Below are 23,941 nucleotides of genomic sequence, written 5' to 3'. Positions count from 1 at the left end.
GACAACTTGATCTTTAAGCTTATATGCATCCGTGAAGGCATAATAATCATCCTTGTATAAAATATGAATTCCATGCGAATAATTCAGAATTTGCTCTAGCAGAGACATTGCAACATTTGTAAGAAAATATTAGAATATGATTTTTCATGAATAAATTCAATTTGATACATTGTCTCAATATAAATTCAAATTAAATCATAACAAGGGTATTTTAATCACATTAATAGTCATTTTCATGACTCTAACTATAAGATCTTGGATCGTGATTGAAGTGGAAAGTAGATAAGATTCCGATTCCTATTTTAGGAATATTGTGGGCTAATGGGCTAAAACCCCGATTTAGCTCAACTTGTAAGACAATCTTAACTCATGGAGTGGTCAGTTCACAAGGTGGATTTAAGCGTAGACCCAATCGGAATTGGGTTAAGGCACTGAGTCGTAATATGTTTATTTCGTTATTAGACCTCGTTAGGCCTAATAATACGATTTTTTGTCGATACGAATAGTTGAAATAATAATAATAATAATAATAATAATAATAATAATAATAATAATAATAATAGTTAGATGGTGTGACTGTTATGTCTTTAGATAAAAAGATTATGAAAAATTAGATAAATTGAGGATGCACATATACACAGTTTGTTTTATTTTACACTTTAATTTTTTAATTCAAATCCAATACACATATATAGTTCCATTTCATATTATATTTCTGAACTGTTAACATATTCACGTGGAAATATGTACATACCCATAAAAATAATATTGTCCAAATCCATTTTTTAATATAGACATTGTTATAACCACGCTTCAATCCAACCAAAAACACCCAGCAATTTAAAGAACAACACAGATCACACACACACACACAAAAGAACAAAAAGATTTACCGTGGTTCACTTGCTCAGTTTGAGCAAGCTACGTCCACGTTGAGCTCGGGAAACAAGCAAGCTCGTTGCACTAAATTTATCAAGATCACAGTACAAATTACACACTGAATATCAAAACCCCTCAAATCTTCTTCAAGAACTTGTAACTCACCCTAGAGACCCTATCCCTGGAATCCCTAATGATCTATGTGTGCTAACACACCCCAATAACCTGAAACCAGCCACTTGATTAACAATTACAAGATTCAAGACCACAAAAATCACAAACCCTAACAAACTCGATTTTTGCTCGATGGAGAAGAGAGAGATACAATGCTATTCTATTCAATTTGCCCTATTTGACTGCTTTTATATGATTGACCAAAGTGACTCCCTTTCACCGTTGGATCTTCAGCTAGCCAACGCTGGGGATTAATCCCACCATTAGCTCAAAACAACGTCACTTCATTTAATGATAAAACATCACCGTTTAAAGCCATCACAATAACAATCTCCACCTTGATGGATTTAATCATAATTGTAGTGCAGCTTCCTCTTCTTGGATCCTTCATGGCTCTAGTCACTCTTGCCTACTTTATGAACAACAAGTTCATACAATGCTTGAACTTGGCAGGAGTGACTATCTTCGTGCCCATGTCAGCTGGATTATCTTCAATAGGTACTTTCATTAGTGTTATCTCTTCTTTAGTGATCAGGTCCCTGACAAAGTGGTAGCGCACATCTATATGTTTGGTTCGTTCATGGTATATCGGATTTTTACTCAAGTGGATTGCGTTCTGACTGTCAGAAAATATATATAATAGGCTTCTGATCAGTCAAACTTGCTTCACTTAAAATCCCTTTAAGCCAGATTGCTTCTTTAAATATGTCAGCTACAGCCACGTATTCAACTTCAGTTGAGGATAGTGCAACTATGGGCTGTAACTGCGATTTCCAGCTGATACTGTTTCTACCTAGGGTGAAGTAGCATGTTATAGTTGATTTCCTGGTGTCCCTTTCACCTGCAAAGTTTTAATCTACAAAACCAACTAACTCAAGTGAAGTAGTCCTTTTGCAATACTCCAATCCAACATTCAATGAGGCATTTACATATTTAAGAACCCACTTTAGGGCAGCCTAGTGTTCCATACCAAGATTAGACATGAACCTACTGAGCAAGGATATCACAAAAGATAAATCAGGCCTAATACGAATCATAGCATACATCAGGGATCCAATCACATTTGCATATGGTATAGGTTCCATTCTAATCAATTCTGCTTTAGTTCTAGGACACTGTGCTTTGCTCAATATAAAATGACTGGCCAGTGGCATTGTGACAGGTTTAGAACATGCCATCCCAAATTTCTCCACTACTTATGCAAGTATGAACACTGGTGGACTTTTAGCTCACACTTATTTCTATTTCTATCAATTTGCATGCCTAATATCTTCTTTGCATCCCTAAATATATCATCTCAAATTCAACACTGAGTTTTTCCTTCAATTAACATATTAAGGGCTTAGATTTGCTTATTATTAGCATGTCATGCACATACAACAGTAAGTAAATAGGTAAATTATCCCCTAGTGCAAAATAGAAACAATTATCATATTTACTCCTTGTAAACCCTATACTCACAATAAAGGTGTCAAACCTTTTATACCATTGCCTAAGGGACTGTTTTAGGCCATATAGGGATTTAAGCAATAAACAGACATGGTTTGGAGCCTTTTGATCTATGAAACCTACTGGCTGACTCATGTAGATCTCTTCCTCAAGATCTCCATGTAGGAAGGTAGTTGTTACCTCCAACTGTTCAAGATCTAAATCCAGGTGGGCTATTATGGACAACATTAATCTTATGGTTTTATACTTGACTACTAGGGAAAAGACTTCATTGAAGTCTATTCCCTCATTTTGGGTAAAACCCTTGGCTACTAATCCAGCCTTATCCCTAAGGGGTTCTTTAGTAGTAATACCTTCCTTTAATTTGAACAACCACTTGCATTGTATTACTTTTTGTTCCTTTGGCTTTGGTATAAGGATCCAGGTATTGTTTACCTCTAAAGACTTCATCTCAGCTTTCATGATAGTCCTCCATTTGTTCATTTCCTTTGAGTTCATTGCTTCATCATACGTTTCAGGTTCAATTCTTTACACTTTAGTACCTGCAAGAAGGGCAGTATAAGTGAGATCAGCGTATGAAAACCTAGTAAGGATCCTTACCTATCTTCTGGTTCTATCTCTTGTAAGTTGATAGTCTTGCAAGTCTCCAGGTTGTAGCTCAAGGGTTACTGTTGTTTCAGTTTCATCCTCTTGGTCTGGATCAACTTGTCTAGTTTCTCCTTCAGGTTCCAGAACAACTTTAGCTTCTTGGGTGGTATTGTATCTTGAGAGTGTTGAGGTTGGGCAGGAGGCTCCACCTCAATTGGTGTAACCCTCGACTGATTCGAGGTCTCCCTTGAGCTTGAAGTTGAGCCTACATCAGTGTTAGCTACCTTCAAAGGAAAAACCCCTCATCAAATATTACATCTATGCTCACAATGATCCTAACCCCTGGTGATTCCCTATCCCATAGTATGTACCCTTTTGTTCCTTCTTGGTACCCTAAGAAAATGCACTTGGTTGATCTTGGTTCAAGCTTTCCTCCAACTAAACATACATAGGCAACACATCCAAATACTCTCAAGTGACTCAAGTCTGGCCTCCTTCCAGTCCATATCTCTTCTGGACACTTTAGGTTAGTAGTAGTGGAAGGGCTCCTATTGATCAGAGATGCTGAGGTGGTTAGGGTTTCCCCCCAAAAAGAGGTGGGTAGCTTGGAGGTAATTAGCAGGCACCTAACCTTATCAAGGAGGGTTCTATTCATCCTCTCAGCGACCCCATTCTGTTAGGGGGTGTGTGTTTCATAGTCCTATGCCTTGAAACCCCTTGATCACTACAGAATTCATCAAACTCTTGATTGCAGAACTCTAACCCATTATCAGTTCTGAGAATCTTAACCCTCTTATTCATTTGTTTTTCCACTAAGAGTTTCCAATCCCTAAACTTTGCTAAGGCTTGATCTTTGGATTTCAATAGGTAAACCCACACCTTTCGGCTGTAATCATCCACCAGAGACATAAAATAGTAGTTTCCCCATGAGTCTTAACTCTCCCAGGCCTCCACATGTCAGAATGGATGTATTCTAATTGACTAGTGGCTAGGTGCATCCCTTTAGGAAAGTTGTTCTTATGTTGTTTGCCAAAAATACAATTCTCACAGAACTCTAGTGATGAAACATTGTCTTTACCAAACAGGCCTTGATTATTTAGGATAGCCATTCCTATTTGACTCATGTGGCCTAATCTATGATGCCACTTTTTCTGTAATAGATAGGTTAGTAGACATAAGCACAGAGTTAACACATTTTGGGAAGTGTTTCCCACAGAGTATATAGAGGCCATTCCTTTTCTCTGCTTTCAGGATCAGGTTTTTATTTCTATAGATATTTAGACAACCATTCTCTGCTCTATAGCAGCAACCTGATTCATCTAAGGTACTTAGAGATATCAAATTCCTTTTAAGTTCTGGGATATATCTAACCTTTGTTAGCTTAACCAGTTTTCCAGTGTTAAGTTTTAGTGTTATAGTTCCTATTCCTCTAACCCTACATGCATTGTTGTTCCCCATGTACATAGTTTCAAAATCAGTGATTTCAAACTCCTGGAACCAATCCCTATTAGGACTCATGTGGAATGAACACCCTAAGTCCAGCACCCACTCATTAACAGTGTCAGACATTGACACTATGAGGACCTCAGGTTCATCTAACAGGTTTTTGGTGGAGGCTAGGTTGTTTTCTGTGTTCCTATGTTTTTGCTTCTTGACCCATTCAAAACAATTCTTTCTAATGTGACCAGTTTTATTACAGAAGAAACATTTCCTAGTTTCAATTTTGTTCTTGTTATTTCCCTTCCATTTTTTCCTATTTTTAGTCCCCTGATTTGTATGGTTTCCCTTCCCTATCTGACTAGACTCAACTTTGCTCTTGACAAACAGGTTTGTGCCATTTCTTTTCCGGACCTTTAGTTCTAATTCTACAGCCTTAAGCCCTGCTATTATTAGGTCTAGATTTGGTACAGTACCAAAGTACTATAATGCATTTTTGACTACTTGGTAGTCATCTGTCAGGGAGTTCAAAAGAATCACCGCGAGGCTAGTCTCTCCTAGTTCTTGATCTATCCCTTTTAAGAATTCATCTAGGTTCTCTTCTATACTCCTAGAACTGTCCATTTTATAAGAAAATAAAGCACCATTTAAAAAAGCCAAATTAGGGGTAGATTGCAGTGTATACAAGGAATTGAGTTTACCCATAAGCCAAGTGGTGATTCGATTCCGTCTACCTTTCTGAGGACACTTTCGGACAGGTTCATGACTATCAGGTTGTAGGCTTCTTCATCGGTTTCCTCCTTCTTCTTCAGCTTTTCCTCTAGCCACTTCTCGTGATCGCTTTCCAGTGCGAGAGCCACCTTGTTATGGGAGAGGAGTGCTTTCATCTTTTTCCTCCAACTCCCAAAGTCAATCTTCCAATCATATTGGGATATTTCCTTTCGGGTGGTGGTGTTTGTCATAGTAAGGTGTTTGGTTTTGAATGGTGAGGTTGCAAGTTTAAGAAATCAAAAATGTTCTTGAACTTCAAGAAACAGAGAAAACCCTAGATTTCTACCCTGTATGAAATCTAAGCACGTTTGATCAGAATCCTACACTACGGACTCCTAATTTGATTTTGAAACCCTAAAATTGAGAAACCCCCAAATTTTTCAACAATCAAAAGAAACCCTAGAAATTTTAGATCGAAAAATTGAGACTCCGATTTTCTCCCCTAATCTTTTTGCCTAAGCTCTGATACCACTGTTACAGCCACACCTCAATCCAACCAAAAACACCCAACAATTTAAAGAACAACACAGATCACACACACAAGAACACAAAGATTTACTGTGGTTCACTTGCTCAGTTTGAGCAAGCTATGTCCACGTTGAGCTCGGGAAACAAGTGAGCTCATTGCACTAAATTTATCAAGATCATAGTACAGATTACACACCAAATATCAAAACCCCTCAAATCTTCTTCAAGAACCTATAACTCACACTAGGGACCCTATCCCTAGAATCCCTAATGATCTATGTATGCTAACACACCTAAATGATCTAAAACCAGCCACTTGATTAATAGTTACAAGATTTAAACCACAAAAATCACAAACCCTAACAGACTTGATTTTTGCTCGATGAAGAAGAGAGAGATACAATGCTATTCTATTCAATCTGCCTTGTTTGACTGCTTTTATATGGTTGACCAAGTGACTCACTCACACCGTTGGATCTTCAGCCAGCCCCACCATTAGCTCAAAATGACATTGCTTCATTTAATGATAAAACGTCACTGTTTAAAGCCATCACAATAACATACATAATATTAAAATAAAATATATCGTAAAATATTATATTATAATATTCAATAGTATCTAATACAGTACAACTTAACATGCTCTTACTCCATTCGAAAAGTGATGAGAAGAATTTATTTTAATTCAAAACTAAAAGTTTACCAACTTTATTCACATTAACAGCAATAAAAGTAGAGACTTCAGAGTATTGGATCCCTGAGCAATGACACAACATGATCTTTAAGTTGAGTACCATCACTGAAGGCATCGATTTCATCATCTTGGTACATTAATTCCATTGAATGACAATAAGTTAGAATCCGTTCAAGCAAAGGCAACGGCACAATAGTTGGTTTGAGCATGGCCTCGTTCACATCTTTCCAAGCTTCTGCAACCTGTTCCAGAAGAAACTTGTTAGAGTCATGAAAGTGACTCTGTTTTGTTGATAAAAAGATCCCATATGTAATTGAATTGAAGTTATATTGAGACAATTAAGAGAAATTATGAATTTATGTATAAAAATCATATTTTGAGTTTTTCTTACTAATTTAGCATATTTGGGATGAATTTGGAAATTCTGTGAGTCGATATTAGGTTGTGGTTTATGGATTAGGGTTGATTTATGCTACTCAGGGGGTAAAATGTCATGTTTTAAGAGGTTGATTTTGTCACTTTTCAATCATGTTGGGACCAAATGGAAATTTGCCATATTTTGTAAAAAAAATGCAGCTTATGGTCGCAGATTGGGGGGCTACCGCCCACCAAAACCCTTCACCTTCTCTGATCAAGTTCCGACGACCCTTCGTATTCCCCTTCACCGATCATCTCCATCGTCCTGGATCACCACCGTGATAACGCATCTCCATCGCAAATCACGCCGCATTTTCCGACGGCGCTTCGCATTCCAGCCATGTTGGGCCATTTCCAGTGATGGTTGGGCTCCCCAAGACTTGATCTTCCTTCCCCACAGCCGGATCTAGCACTTCTAAGCTTCAGCCGCCGCAAAAACCACTAGAATCCGCCAAATAGCCACCGCGCCTCTTCATCTTCCAGCCAAGATCTCGCTCATTTCCAACGACCTTTCACCTCCCCAGGACCTGATCTGAACTCCCCATCACAGAGCTTTCCACCGGTACCTTCGGATCCCATTTCCACCACCATTTTTCGGAAGACCCACCAGAAAATGAACATTTTCTGGCAAGTGTGACTGTTCTTATTCCGGGCTGTCTGTTGATCATTTTTGCCTCTTCATCACATCATATCGCTGTCGGTTACTTCCTCTCCACCATGATCAGCTTCGTTTCCACCGTTTAAGCCTCCGTCAACACCATCATGAGCGGTTCAGTTCCCAGTTGTCTGTTACAGTGTAGGCGAGATCGAGATTGACTCCATTGCTCTCTTCATCAGCTCTCGACTAGTTGGATGAGCTAGAATGTTGGACATTTGGTTAAGTTTCTTGTATTCAGATTATATTTGTTTTCATTTCAGTTTGTTTGCGATGCTTTAATGTTATTCTGATGCTTGACATGCTTAATTGATAATGTCCATTGAGAACGTTTATTGATATATAACTTTCGCATAATTGAATGTCGGTTTGAGATTATTGAATTAATGTTGATTATGACTTTAAACTGCTTCGGTAATGATTGCAATCAAGTTGTATTAGCATTTAATATCATTTCTGCTATGAATGCATTTGTTGTGTAATTAGTTTATTGGATGATACAAGTTGATAGGTTGTACTTGTTAACGTTGTACCAACTAGTGGTGTTTAAGGGTTTAGCATTTTTCGGTTAGTCAATGATAGTCTTTAACCAATCGATCTGCAACTAAAACGACGGGGAGACAAGATAGATTATACCTAGATTGTCGAGAGATATTTTTATTGATTTGCCTAGCCTTGTAGGTTTAGGAAATTAAGGAGCGAGGAGAGGAATTGTGAGAGTTGGTCTTGAGTCAAACCAAACCCGTAGCGGCAACGCTTTTAATATTGTGTTTTAGTTAGCAATTTATTTGATGTTTTTAGTTTCCTGCAATTAATTAGTTTCCTTAGTTTTAATCAATCATTTTGCCAATTTCTCTTTCGTTAACTCAAATAATACATTTGGTCATTAGTCTTGCTCTCTGTGGATTCGACCCTGCTTACCGCTAACTACGGTATTTAGGTTTAATTTTGTGACCGTGATGACCAGTTCAACAAAACTCAACAACCACATCTTTAGAAACACCATGCTGCTTCATGTAGCATTCAACAGCTGAGGCAACATGTCCTCTCTTTTGCTAAGAGTAATTCATATATAACATATGCATATTGTTAGATAATTAATTTTAACTATTATCCAAAATATATAACTTATTGTCGTAAACAATTAATTATTGAGCATTTTTTATTATTTATATTCATACCCTGTGTGAGGCTTTGTCATCCAAGAATCTGCCGATAATACCCGCTGCTCTTATAATCTTATGATCAGAGCATAACCAATCAAAATCCTCTTTATTTGCACACATGGCTAAGAAGCTCATCGCTGTCAACAATCGGGGCTACCACTTTCAAGTGCAGCAGTCATATATTCTTCTCAAGTACTTGGAAAATACCCTTTATTGAACCATACGGCTTCAGCATAATATCCTTCTCCCATTCTTTGCAACTGAGGACAATATAATCAAACTCGATATTAATAACCTCACCCAAGAAAGTGAAAACAAATTTGAATAGAAAGTGACACTCTAATCACGTCATTCAATGAATAGCGGTAGAAATTGTTTTTTTACAGCAAGACAATTTTTGTTGTTTATTATTGCTGATACTGTACACATTTTAAAGTTAAAATTGAGAAAAATTATTTACGCCATGCGTAAAACCACACGAAGGGTAACCACTTGTAAGCGGATGGATAGAGGGGCTTATGGTTGAAAGTGTTCTCCGATCTTAGTTTGAGTTGTACTAAGGGGTGATCAATTATCATATTAAAAAAAAAAAAAAAAAGGTGCAAAGCTTAACATATATCACCTACCAACAATTTTGCATAATCTACGCTGTCTGCTCTTCCTTACTCCTAACTTCCTCCATTTCAGGTAAAAAATCTAAGAGTGTCTTATAAATAAATTTCATGTAATCTGGAAGCATATCTATGGCGCCAATGTCCCATCTGAAAATCAATTAACCATTCACATTCCTTATAAAAATTGAAGCCAGAGTTTGAGAAAATTAAAATGATTGTTAATATATAATTTCTAAATCTATTATGAAATTCAGAGGGTTCAATTTAAGCTATATGCAATATGTTTATAATTAACCTTCTGATTGCTTCCATTAAAAGTGTGAGTTCTTCAAGCGTACCATAGGAATCGTACGTATCATCCAAGACAACTAAAAGACATAAAAGTTTCGTCTTATTCTCTATGCCACAAGCATATTGTGGCTCAAAGATCATTGCCAAGACCCAAAGATATTCTTCCACCAATCGGTCTCTACTATATGGCAGCTTCGTGGTCAATTCTAGATTTTTCCGCCACCGAAAATTATACAGCTTCATTTATGTCATAACCAATATCGCTTTACCATACCTATAAAAACTGAAGAAAAATAAATAAACATAGTTCCTCTGTACAAGTTAGCATAGGCAATTAATATTAAAAATTAATGAACAGGGAGAAATATATGTAACTCGTTTTCACCTCACCATATATATGATTTTGATTGTTGATAACTTCACTAATATTCTAAAACTCTTCAAATTTTTTTTTTTTTTGGGGGGGGGGGGGGGGGGGGAAGATACCAAACAAATCGGCTTGTTTGAATAAAGCTAGATTTGAAAAAATCTTCTCCAAATTTGATCTAAAGTCAGGATTTTAGCAGACCAGGATGGCGGAGTCAAGCATTCCTTTGACGGCTTTCACCTGTCCGAAAGGATTGTTTGAATGGATGGTTTTGCCTTTTGGACTTAAGCAAGCACCAACAATATTCCAGAGGAAAATGGATCAAGTTTTTGGAGACTTATCCAACTTTTGTATAGTCTATGTTGATGATGTTTTGGTTTTTAGTAAGGGGGTGCGGGTGTGGGTGGGTGCTGAACAACCTTTAATAAAATAAAATAAAGCTCCAAATCAATTTTGTGATGTAATTAAAAGTATGAACTTACTTTAAGATATCACTGAGTTGCTTCCGGTGCCTCAGTTGAAGTATGTTATAGTCCAACTTCGCAAATTTAAGCAAAGTTTTATTGTGAGAATCATCTCTTGCATAGGTGGACATGAAAAATCTTGCCTCAAGCCTTGGTACGCTCTTACGGAAAGAAAATTTCAAAGTATGATTTATTTCTTCTGCAAGGTGAGTGCTTACACGAGATGCCATTGACTTAAGCTGAGTGGCTGTAAAAGCGAGGGCTTCATCCAGAATATCTTCGCCATGAATAGCGAAGTGTGCTGCCTCACCCAAATTTAGCATTCCTTGAACATCATTAATCAAGGATGACTTGAATTTCCTATCAACATCTTTGAACTTTTCAAATACATCTGCTCACAACAACAATATGTTCATATTTTATTAATTTCATGAGTGAGTATTACGAATATTATTTGACATAGCTTACTTACCATAGGAAACCTTAATTCCTTGTTGTACAATAAAATCTTTTTATAATAATACTCGATATAAGAATAATTTATATGTAATTATAAAAAATTATGGTTCTAACTTGAGCCAGTTATAAACAACAATAAATTTCATGTTATATTAAATTATAATTTTTCTAGGTTCCGTTTTAAGAAACTTGCATATATATAGTAATAATTATATGTATATTACAAAAAATATACACTATTTTACATGAAAGGTTTAAGATAAAATAAAATATTTATTTAAAATTGTTTAAAACAATGATTTATGTTTAGAGTTGTTACCAAATCTTTTATCTTGCAGGTACGTAATAAGTCGTCAGCATGGACACCTTCTTATTGAAGCCAAAATATTTCTAACTTCTCAAGCATGTTTAGAGCTTCTTGGCTAAAAACTTTTAGTATTTCTGTATTATCATCCTTAAGATTATCTCTTTCCTCTTCTTATCTAATTTTAGTAATGATTTATTCCTCAATTAAAACATACACAACTTAGTTACTCACTTGGATTATTGAGTAAGAAATTAATATTCATTTGATTAGTGTAGTGAAGTTGTCGAATTTGACCACTCAATTCATTTGGACTACTAAGACATTGTTAGAATGAAGGACAAATGTGAAATTAGCCAAATAGGAAAACGGTGTCGTCTAGACTTTCATGCAATACTTGCTTAAATACTCATCACGTGTACTCTGAAAAGTTAGTTAGAAAAGAAAGCAATTTCAATTTTGCTTCCTCTATTTTTCTCTGCATTATTTTTCTTGTTCTTGATTCAGAAACTTCTTCTTTATTCTTTCATGGTATCAGAGCCTTAGACACATGCCTTTGGCAAGATTTGCTCTTGTGTTCTTTTGTCTTCTGTGTTTGTTTTCAATTCAACTTACTGTTAGTCCAATTTTCTATTTGTGGAAATCTCTCTGTGAAAAACAAATGCAAAATACCTCGTGCAAATGGAGAATCCAACTACACCGCCAACGCTACCTTCAATCTTTGTCAAATTGAGCGACAAAAATTATAACTATTGGAAGTCTCAAATTCTTCCAGCTCTTACTGGTCATGGACTTGAAGGCCATATCACGGGAGAGAGGGTTTGTCCTCCGATGTTTATAATTGACAAATCAAATGAGTCTGAGCAACCGAAGAAAAGAGGTAACCCTAACTACTTCTCTTGGCAATGAATTGATCAGTTCTTGGTGAGCTAGTTAAATTCTACCATTTCTGAATCTATTTTTCGTCATGTTGGAAAATGCACTACTACCTATGATATCTGGAACACACTAGAACTACATTTTCATTCAGCCTCTAAGGCTCGAACTCTACATTTAAGAAGTCTTTTACAAAGTACTAAGAAGGATGCACTTACTATGAATGAGTATGTTTTGAAAATGAAGGAATTAAGTGATGAGTTAGTAGCCAGTGGAGTCTTAATCAATGAGAAGAGTTGTTATTATACATACTAGATGGGCTAAGGCCTGAATATGATGCTGTTGTAGCCAACTTAACAGCAACTAGCAGTCAGGTTACTCTATAGAAAGCTCAGTATCTTCTTCATAAACATGAAATTCGACTTGAAAGACAACATAATGTGTATTCTAATTTGTCTGATCATTTAGCTTCAGCATTGCTTGCTAAAAAACAAAGTGAAACTGCTATCACTGTAAATTCTCAGTTCAAGAATGGTAATATGACAGCCTCTGTATCAGTTAATGCATCATCACACTTTGGGAATCCGAGTGTTCAACCTGTCTATTCTCTTTCTCAATACTTGACTTCGCAAAATGGCTATTCTGATGGTAGTAATATGTTTTCACATGAATACCGACCTGAATTTTGTCCTCAGTTCTCTCACTATCCTGGAATGATGATGTTTGGTTCTAACATGCAAAGAGGACGAGGCAAAGGTCGAGGAGGCTATTTTTGACCTAAACTCATCTACCAAGTATGTGGGAAGACTGGTCATTCTGCTCTCCACTGTTATCATCATTTTAATCATGAATACCAGGGTCTTACTGGCTCACTTCCTGTTCACTCAACCAACATCACAAGTCCTAACTATACTGATGCTTCGACTCAAGCACTAATGGCAGCAAGAGTCATGCCTCCTTAGCCCCTCTCATATTCACCCTATGGATCTCAGCCTAATCATGGCTCAATTGGTTTTTCATCTCAACATCATGTTTCACCTCAATCACAACTGTACAATGTGCCTAAATCATCACCTTTGATAGCTCCAGTTACTAGTAAAGGAGTTACCTCTAATCCAGCAATCACATGTCTATCTGAGCAACAAGGTTCCTTCGTACCTGCTACTCTTCACACCTTAAATGATCAAACCTGGTTTGTAGATTTTGGAGCTACCAACCACTTGACTATAGATCCTCAGAGCATGCTTCTTTACTCAGCTTATCAAGGAGGTACCCAGGTTCAGGTTGGTAATGGACATACAGTCCCCATTACACATACAGGTATTAACTTTTTACCTTCTGATTTCTCTCCTAAGGTGTTGAATTTGAGAAATATGTTGTGTGTTCCTAGTATAGCCAAAAATCTCTTAAGCGTTTCACAAATAACAAGGGATAATGATGTTATTGTTGAATTTCATGCTGCACATTGTTTTATAAAGGAAAAAACAACTAAAGATATACTTCTACAAGGGAGTCTAAAAGATGGGCTATATCAATTGCACATCTCTATGCCATCTTTTGGATCTCTTAGTGCAGCTATGTCATCTATGGTTTCCTCACCTGCAGTTCAAGATTTCTATCCTTAACTTAATGTAGCAGCAAATAAAGATTCAGTTTCACAAGCTGGACCTTCTAGTTTTAATTCTAATTTGGCAGCAAATAATTTTATTCCTATCAACTCTGTACTGGATACAAAACTTAGTACTACTTTGTTATGGCATGCTAGGTTAGGTCATCCTTAAGAGAAGAGCTTGAGAGTTGTGTTGAACAAAATAAATGTATCTGGTTACTTTGGCAATAAAACATCCTTTTGTGAGGTTTGTCAATGTGGTAAAATGTAACAAGCACAATTTCCTAAACTCATTCTCACTCACAAGCTCCACTTGAATTAGTATATTATGACTTATGAGGACCTGCCTCTGTTAAATCATCTGAAGGGTTCTGATACTAGATCATCTGTGTGGATGACTACAACAGATTTATGTGGATGTATCCGTTGAAAGCCAAGTCTGAAGCATTTCCTATCTTTACAAAGTTTCATTGTTTGGTTGAAAAACAGTTGAACCATAAGATTAAATGCTTGCAAAAAGAATGGGGAGGTGAATTTAGGACATTTTCAAAGTACCTAGATCAACATGGCATGCTATTTAGACATCCGTGTCCCTACTTACACTAGCAAAATGGTCAGGTAAAGAGGAAACATAGAGCCATTACTGAATTTGGCCTAGCATTACTTGCACATGCTGCTATGCCACTTTGTTTCTGGTGGAAACCTTAGTACTACAGTTTTCTTGTTAAATAGACTGCCCTCAGCTTCTCTTGATTATTCAACTCCTTTTACAATGCTATTTGGTCAAGAACCAAACTATAATGACCTAAAGGTGTTTGGATGTTGTTGCTATCCCTTCATCAGACCCTATCAGAAGCAAAAGTTCTCTTATCACATTAAGAAGTGTGTATTTCTGGGCTATAGCCTAGTTCACAAAGGCTATAAGTGTATGTCTTCATCAGGTAAGCTGTATATTGTTAAGCAGGCCAAGTTAAATGAATGTGAGTTTTCATTCAAAACTAATTTTAAGAATGTTTCATGTGAAGATAGTGAGGTTGTTGGATTGATTAATGCTCCTATTTTCCAAAGTTCCTAGCAGCTTCCAAATTGCTCTGTTAGCTTATCAGATTCAATAGACACAAGTTCAACTGAGTTTTGTGTAGTTTTAACTCTTGAACATCAATCACCAGTGGTGTCCACTCAATATAATCCTACAAATCCACGTGAATCAGTCTCTGCAACTCAACATAATGTATCACCAGTAGCGCCCATTTCAAGCTCCAGGTTACAAAGAAATCAGTCTGCTATGCTGCCTTTTTGCTTTGAATTAAATTTAGTCTCTGCAGCTAAACATAATGTATCATCAACAGTGCCTATTCTAGGCTCCAGGTTACAAAGAAATCAATCTGCTATGCTGCCCTCTTTCTCTGAATTAAACTCAATCTCTATAACTCAATATAATGTATCACCAGCAATGTCTATTCCAAGCTCCAGGTTACAAAGAAATCAATCTGCTATGTTGCCCCCTTGCTCTAAATTCAACATCTCTCCATCACATATTGATCAACCACCTGACATATGCACAACAAATCCAAAGTGCGGACCTTCTTCTAAGGGTCTAGGAATTTAGTTCGAAGTAGATCTCTGTTTTCCTAAGTCACGCACATAGAATGCTTATCCGATGGTGACCAAGTCCAAAAGCAAGTCAAATTCATCTAACCTCTGTGCCTATCTATCAACTCAGAAAATCTTAACAGAGCCCAAATCTACAACTGAGGCTCTAAACACACCAGAATGGAAATATGCAATGCTGACAGAATACAATGCTATTATAAACAATCAGACCTGGGAATTGGTGCCTTGCATGCCTAGATGAATATAGTAAGCAGCAAATGGGTGTTTAAAACTAAACTAAATTCTTATGGATCCTTGCAAAGGTATAAAGCAAGGCTTGTTGCAAAGGTTTTTCAACAAACACTAGGCTTGGATTATTTTAAGACTTTTTCACCTGTTATCAAAGTTACCACCATAAGAGTCATGCTATCCTTGGCAGTTCATCATCAATGGAATATTTAGCAAATCGATATCAACAATGCGTTTCTTACTGGTGAACTAACCGAGACTATTTACATGTATCAATTAGAAGGCTTTGCTAATTCAAATTTACCAAAGCATGTTTGTAAGCTACATAAAGCCTTGTATGGCTTGAAATAAGCTTCTAGAGCTTGGTTTGACAAGTTGAAAAGTGTCTTAATATCTTGGGGTTTTGAGAACTCCACCTCTGATGTCAGTTTGTTCTATTTCAAAAGAAAAGCCCAAGTCATCTATCTACTAGTGTATGTAGATGATATCCTTCTCATTGGGAATGATAATCATCTTCTTGAGCAAATTGTAACAGACTTGAATAAACAATTTGCTCTCAAAACTTTAGGGTCTCTCAATTACTTCCTTGGTTTTGAAGTGACTCGAAATGATTTGTCATTGCTCTTGACTCAAACTAGGTATGCTCGGGAGCTCCTAAATAAAGCTAGCATGGCAGATTCAAAGCCTTGTCAGACTCCTAAGGCTCTAGGAACGAAACTCAGCAAAGAGGATGGTCAATTATTTGATCAGCCTTCTCTTTATAGGAAAGTTGTGGGTAGCCTACAATACTTAACTTTGTCTAGACCAGATCTAGCCTTTGTTGTTAATAAACTTAGTCAGTTCTTGCAGACCCCTACGGTTGCTCACTAGATTGCCTGTAAGAGAGTACTTCGGTAAATCCAAGGCACCATTCACCATGGTTTGATATTCACTAGAGCTAAGAGATTTGTCTTAGAAGGATATGCTGATGCTGATTGGGCCAGTGACACTAACGATAGAAAATCAACCAGTGGGTATGGAATGTTTCTTGGAGGGAATTTAATTCAGTGGAGCTCAAGAAAGCAAAAGGTTGTATCTTTGTCCTCTACTAAAGCAGAGTACAGGTCTTTGTGTCAAGCTGCCACTGAAATGGTTTGGATTTAGAATTTGTTCACAGAACTTGGAATTGAAATCACAATCATGCCTATTCTGTGGTGTGACAACATGAGCGCAAGGGCTTTGTCATCTAACCCTGTCTTCCATGCAAGAATGAAGCACATTGAAATAGATGTGCATTACGTCCGAGAGTTGGTAGCTGATAAACGAGTCTGTGTGCAATATGTGGGTACTGAGTATCAACTAGCAAATATACTAACCAAACCTTTGTCTGGAGATGGATTTTAGTGGCTAAGGGAGAAGTTAAAAGTTTTAGAGTTATTAGAAGGGAAAGGCTAATGCAGAAAGAAATCAATTAAGTCTATCTTTTTTCTGTAGTTTTACATCTACTTGTGAGAACTGTTGATAGGTGAACTGTGAAGAGAGTCAAAGAGGATGTTACGACAAAGAGGGAATATGAAGATAAGAATAGTATAGGAGAAATAGAAAATGTTTGGTTTATAGGGGAATGTTAGAATGAAGGACAAATGTGAAATTAGTCAAATAGGAAAACGGTGTCGTCTAGACTTTCATGCAATACTTGCTTAAATACTCATCACGTGTACTCTGAAAAGTTAGTTAAAAAAAAAAAAAAAAAAAAAAAGCAATTTCAGTTTTGCTTCCTCTGTTTTTCTCTACATTGTTTTTCTTGTTCTCAATTCAGAAACTTCTTCTTTATTCTTTTAGACATGAACTATAAAATAAGAAATCAAAAATGTTTCTCATAAATATGTATGTATGTATGTATGTATGTGCTAGGTATTCTTATGAAGACATACGAAAGGTGTCTCCCTTAGAAAATTAATAATATGGTAAGGGAGAATGACATTTTCCCACCCACGGTCCGTTAACTTTAACTAAAAAAGGATAAAATGGTAAATTTACAAAACAGTTAAAAGGTAATTATGTCTTTTTATCTCTTATATATAAACTTAAAAAAAAAAAAAAAACTGAAACACTTCTTTCCTCATCCCACTGCCACTCTCCACTACTTTTCTCATCAACGCCATTACTGGTTAAGCTCTCACCTATGCTTACTTCATCCGCCAAGTTAACTCTATATCCTTCTTACTCAAGACACACTACTTTCTTCCCCAAATGATATCACTTTCATCATTTCCCCTCTCCCACCAATTGCCCAGATCTAGCGTTATATTGTTGTTATTTGGGAAAATAGGTTGTTTTTTGTGTATTGAATTGTTGGGGAAATTGATGGGATTAGAGAAGGGATGGTAAACACGAAATCGCACCAAATTTGCGTCGATTTGGCCGGATGCGATTTGGTCGCCAAGGTCTTGGAAGCTCTTCTCATGAGAGGTCATGTTGAGGAAGCCCTTAGACGCATTGATCTGCTGATGCACAGTGGTTGTGCACCCCAATTTTGGTAGTCTTCTATCTATTCTGTCTGAGAAGGGAAGACCGTTGTTACTCTGAAGTTGTTGTATTTTTTTGTGGAGATAGACTGCATTGTAGACTTTTTAAGCTATGAGAAGATGTTGAATGCTCTCTTAGTAGCCGGGAAGACTCTCAATGCATATTCTTTATTGTTTGAAATTCAGGCGAAAGGAGGAGCCACTAATTGGGAGAGCTCTAAGGATTTGATTGGTAGCCTTAATCAGGAAGGGAACACAAAGAAAGCAAATATACTCTCTAGAATGATAAGGGGAGGGGAGACAGCCCGTGGGAGCAAGAAGGGGATCGGAAGAAACAATTAGCAGTTCCCAGCTAGTTTTGCCTTTTTATCTCCCTTTCTAATTTTAGTGTAGTTTTTTAAGTAGAGAACTTTTGCTTGAAATTTTTAGTTTAAGAATGATTCAAAGAGCTCCATCTTGATCAGATTGACTTGTGGAAAGCATAATGTCATTTGTTCTGAATTTGAAAGGTGTAACACCGCATGAAAGTTTTGCTTCATATTCTGAAAATCCAGTTTTGCTTAAGCTTCTACACTCGTTTTAACATAAATACTTTGATACCATTTGCTGCTTTGAAGATGATGATTTGTTTTTAAAATCAGTTTCTTGATGTAATGTTAATATTGTAACACAATCTAGTGAACCTAAAGCCAAGTCAGGCTTCCAGGGGTCTTGTGTCTTCTAGTTTCATCCAGTTAGGTGCAAATTGGCAGTGTTTCTGGCGAAGGAGAAAGAAGAAAAGCTAGAAGGGTAGTTTTGTCTTTATACTGTTTATACATGTTAGAGAACAAATTTTTCCAACGGAACATAACGGTGGGTGGGAGAGTATCGTTTTGAAACTTGATGGGTGGGAAAATGTTGTTTCGCCGAACCTTGGGTAGGAATATGTCATTCTCCCATATGATAATGATATACTATACTAGTGCATTGAGTGAGAAAAATGTATCATAAATTCTCTGTTTTTTATTATAGAAGTTTTAATTCAATTAAGATGAATCCAAAAAATTCTAAACAATATATAAATGTTTCAGGAATAAAGAAGAAGTGTGTTAGATTGGTCTTTATTTGCTCAACCATACTGTGAAGTCAAGAATATCTTATTCATAAATTTAAATTAAAAAATATTCATTATTTGTTTTTATTTATTGGTGGCAGTTGAAGGGAGACTATACATGCAACTTGCATTTATTTTTAAAACTTCCATTTTAATTATGAATTTCATGTTTTTTGGAGCTAGAGCTAGGTAGAAAATTTTCAGTTATAGAAATTATAATTTAAAGTGATGATTTTAATAATGACAAAACGGTTCTAAATTTTCTTCAGGTGAAATCTCTTACTCATTAACTCATAGTTCAAGATATTTTTAAATTCTTAATATTCCAGTTCGATATCAGAAATATTATGCAATAATAGAATTCATAAAATCTTAAATAGCAGACACGTAGATACATGATAGTTCGTAGAGTTTATAATATTTTAAAAGTTTAAATGAATTAAAAAGCAGTACTCGTGAATGTAAAAATAACATATGTCAATCTTACGTCAATCTGACTGAATTCTCAAGTACTTTTTAATCTTTAGCACAAGATAATTGTGTCAGCTAACATATTTCTAAAGAATAGTTAAGTTTTTAAGTTTTTTTTTTTTTAAATTTAAACGTTAATTTGATTTACTTGACAAAGTTCAATCGGAGGAAAATAATAATCTTTTTTTTTTTTTGTTAAATGGGGTCACCACTCACCAGCCTTTCTTTCTGCATCCAATTTTCTTAATAAACATGTTATTAATATGTTAAAAATTAATTTTCTTATTAAACTTGAAAAAAATCATTATTTGTCATTGTATACGTTTACTCAATTCAGTATTAATCTGCCAGCTCTGTATTGGAATTATATTGATAAATATTATAGTAAGAATATAATTTTAAAACTAATAGTTAACATGACAACCCCAATTAGTCTTGACTAACTAGTTTCTGTCTTCAATAATGTTATGTATACTACTGGTTCTTACTAGCTAGTTTACAATCTGAGTGGTGATGCCATCTCTTCTGTCACGTCAGATAGGTACAAATTTGAAAAAAAAAAAAAAAAAAAATTTCAAAAGCACCGAAATTTTGCCTCCCTAATCCCCTTCTCTCCCAAATTAAATCATACCCAAAACCCAAATTACCCATCCTGAATTTGAGAGTGTGAACCGTCGGCTGACATCCACCATGGCTGCCGCATTTGTCACCCTGGCTGACCGCTGAGAGTTCCTTTTAAGTGGTAAGAGCTTACTCAATGGTCTCTTGCTTGCTACTATTGGGGGAAGTGGAACACAACACTTGCTTGGTGCTTTAGGGTTGAGAACCATGAGTGTGTTCAAGTTTTTTGATAAACAATATTATCAAAAACTGTTATGATTGTCAAGTTGGTAAGAGCTTTCTCAGTGTCTTATACAAATTGCCAAGATAGACAAAACCTAGTTCCAACCATCTAGGCCAAATACATCATCAAGTCATTCTGTTTTATCATTAATCACAATTTTTACAAAGTATTGCTTCTCATTGCTTAGTGGTGTAATCTTGTGTGATAAGCGTTCAGGGCAAAGGAATTCTAATCAAAACTGTTACGATTCTCAAGTTGGTACTTCGTGGGGTTCTGGGATGAGGAAGAAAAAAAATTACTTATTTGGAGGATGTCTTCTGATAATCTTTTACTTGCTTTTATCTTATACAACATATGTTTGCTTGAGAGGCATGCAATTGGTGACCAGAGTTTGCCATCGATCCTCTCAGCTTCGCTTTTCTTGATTATTGGCATGATCTTTAGAGGAAATTATGAGGATGGATGACATATACATAATTGGACCTTGTAATCACTTTAGCTCCTGATGAGTTGAAGCAGCCTATTTTGATTTACTGGTGTGAGGTGTCAGGTTGTTGCTGGGATGTCCTCTGCAGAGTGCTACCTGTTGTGCTTGTTCTGCAGGAGCTGTTCTTGAATTATGTTGGTTCTTGGTTATTGTTTCTTCTGGCTTATGGAATTGAGTTAGGCTCGGTTGAGGGCAAGGAAGAGCGAGTGTTTATTTTTGGTTGCCAGAGCTCTTCCCCCCAGTTAAGCTTTTTGCTTTGTGTTTGGAGGCTAGTATTTTTTTTCGTTTTGCCTGCTGGTTTGGCTGTTTGCAACAAGTGTCTGGTGGTTAAGGTTATATCTGGCAGTTCGATCTTCTTGTTGTTTGGGGGCCCTCCTTTGCATAGAAAGTCTTGCTTCTGTTGCACAGTTTTTCTTAGTTCTCTTAAGAAGTTTAGAAGGTGGCATCTGACCTGCTGCTTTTTGTTTTGCTGGTCTTTTTGTCGTGTAGATAGTTGGTGTTTTTAGGTAGGATGGTTTTTATGTATAACACATGCATGTTGTATATACTTTGTGATTAATGCATTTACCGTAGTTATAATGTGCTTCTAGACTTGCGTTTATGAGTAGTGAGATGTGAAATGATGTTTTATTTATTTAGTCCTAGAATATTCATCCACTTGACTTTGTGATTGCTTAATTTTGATGGTCTGCTATTTATTTATCTATCTCCTTTGCAATTTAGTACAACAAAATTGATGCATGTAGTCGATGGTGAAGTTTAGGCTGTGCTTTGGCCATCATGAATGCTCATTTAGTCAATGTGTATTGGCTTTTCTGCAGATTCCTCCAAAGAAACATAACTGCACATTTTCTTAATATATTATCCACATATTCGCTTTGCACTCATTACATCGTAATTAACACAAAAAATTTAGCACCATTTTCATTCTAAAAGATTTACACAGTTCAATTTTGTCCAAATTTAAAGGGAGACAAATGAAAGAGAAACGGCAGTTAAGCTTATCAACCTATGCGACTTCCTCAGGCCAACATAGAAATGAACTACCTAGGTGTCAGCCAGAAGTAATCAAACTAATTGTGGTAGTTCCAAATACAATCAAAATGAATAACACTGAATAACAACAACAGTTTTTGCCTAGACTTGCAATTCATCTTCAAACCAGCTACCACACTTGTTTGCTGAGAAGATTTCAGTTCAGGACGGCACTCTCACAAAGAGGATAGGTCATAAGCTTTCAATTTCTTCTGTCAAAAACAAGCATCCAGAATTTCATCATTCGTTCATTTTATTTCATCTAAATGTCCAAACAGCCTTTTCCAGTTAGATGTGGCTTCTTCTGGCATCCGAAATGTCCACATGTGGGGCTTCTCCTTCTCAAGAGCTTCCAGAATTTCCTGCAACCAGAGGTTTTGTTTTTGTTACTTGGAGGGCACAGCCAAAAAGGAAAGGTAGCCAAAGACATAACCAAAAGCCATAATTTGAGTCAGAGATATTTGTTAATGGTAAAATGGAATTAAAGCAGCTTGATTTGAAGATAGATTTTTGTTCACGCAAACACCATGTGAAAAACATGAATAATAGCAGCATTTTATCTAGGAAGGATTGAACTTCACAATTTTCCCATCCTGAAGAGTTTGTGATAATTAATACACAGTCCCTCAAACACCACAGTTCATTAACAAAGTAAAGATACACAATCCACCAACAGAACATTGAAAATGAAAATTCTTTTTCTCACAATAATACAAGTACCAGTAAAAGATTGAAAATGCAAAATCTTTTACTCAACAATAATACACTAATAAAAGGTGGATTTCAAAAATTGTTACAACTTTAGATCCTACGATTAACACCCAAAAAAAAAAAATAAATAAATAAAAAATAATGGATGCTCAAGTTGAAAATTGAAGAAAATAAATCACAAGCAAGATACAATGTGAATTGGTTGTGAAAAAATTATAGTCCAAAAAGTATATTGATTGGAAGTAAGTTTTTCCCTAGAGATTGAATATAACTTAAAACAAGTGATGCGATAACAATAGAGTAAAAGAAGAATGGATCCCAAAAACAAATACAAAGTAAATAGCTTAATAGATAGAAGATGAACCAAGGCCATCAAATATGTAGAAATTATTTAAAGTAAATGAAAATGGGATGGAAAAGGAGAATAATTGATTACCTCAATGCAAGAAGAGGGTTTGTTTTTGAGAATTAAAAATTCTACAAGAGTAGTATCTGATCAACAGGTGAATAGCATAACCCAAGAGCTTCGAAACACTTTATGCACGATAAACGTCACCGAGGAGGAGGAGATGGTGATTACCATTATGATTGTGATTCTGAACTCATATTGCCCAATCACACAAATCAATTTCTGATTCGATTCAGTGACTCTAAGGGCAACGAAAGAGAAAAAGGGGTGTAGTTAGGGCAATAAGAAATAAAAAATTTCATCTAAATGTCAGAGATTTGCTATGAACAGTTTTGAAGACTGGGTAGTAAGCATGTGGAAGAGAATTCAAAATTTATTGTAGTACCGGGCGGCCTGCTACTAGTAGACTGCGTTGCAGATGCTCGCCTGTTCGCGTAGCTCCTCGACGGTGTCCAGGTTCTAGTTGTTGGTTTCCTCGTCCGCCCATTAGAGTTTGGTGGATGGAACCGATACTTCGGCCGGGATGACTGCTTCAGATCCATATGTGAGGGAGAAATGAGTCTCGCTTTTGGATGAGCGAGCTGTAGTTCGATAGGACCAAAGGACTCTAGGTAGCTTATCTGCCCATGCACCCTTCGCTTTTTATAGTCGCTTCTTTAAGGTCTGCAGGATGGTTTTATTTGATGACTTGGCCTGGCCATTGGACCAAGGGTTGCGGGGGGTAGAGAAGCTTAGCTTGATCCCCCACATGTCGTAGAAATCCTTAAAGCTTGAACTGATAAATTGGGATCTATTGTCGGTGACTATTTCCTTCGGTATCCCAAACCTGTAGATGACATGTTTCCAGATAAAAGCTTTTA

General features: G+C 36.3%; 1 protein-coding gene across 1 annotated transcript; it reads right to left on the bottom strand.

Moving 5' to 3' along the window:
• Positions 1-9,341: 9,341 nt before the first annotated feature.
• LOC116140799 ((E)-beta-farnesene synthase-like) lies at positions 9,342-10,895 on the bottom strand. Its single transcript, XM_031426376.1, has 3 exons — positions 10,880-10,895; positions 10,453-10,825; positions 9,342-9,459 (listed from the first exon to the last, which is right to left on the bottom strand). Exons 1-3 carry the CDS (start codon positions 10,893-10,895, stop codon positions 9,342-9,344), a joined length of 507 nt encoding a protein of 168 aa, XP_031282236.1.
• Between the last annotated feature and the right edge of the window lie 13,046 nt (positions 10,896-23,941).

This window comes from Pistacia vera, unplaced genomic scaffold (genome assembly GCF_008641045.1).
Source record: "Pistacia vera cultivar Batoury unplaced genomic scaffold, PisVer_v2 Contig38, whole genome shotgun sequence".
In the NCBI taxonomy this organism is placed as follows: Eukaryota; Viridiplantae; Streptophyta; class Magnoliopsida; order Sapindales; family Anacardiaceae; genus Pistacia; species Pistacia vera.
This window is presented reverse-complemented; position numbering and strand designations above follow the sequence as displayed.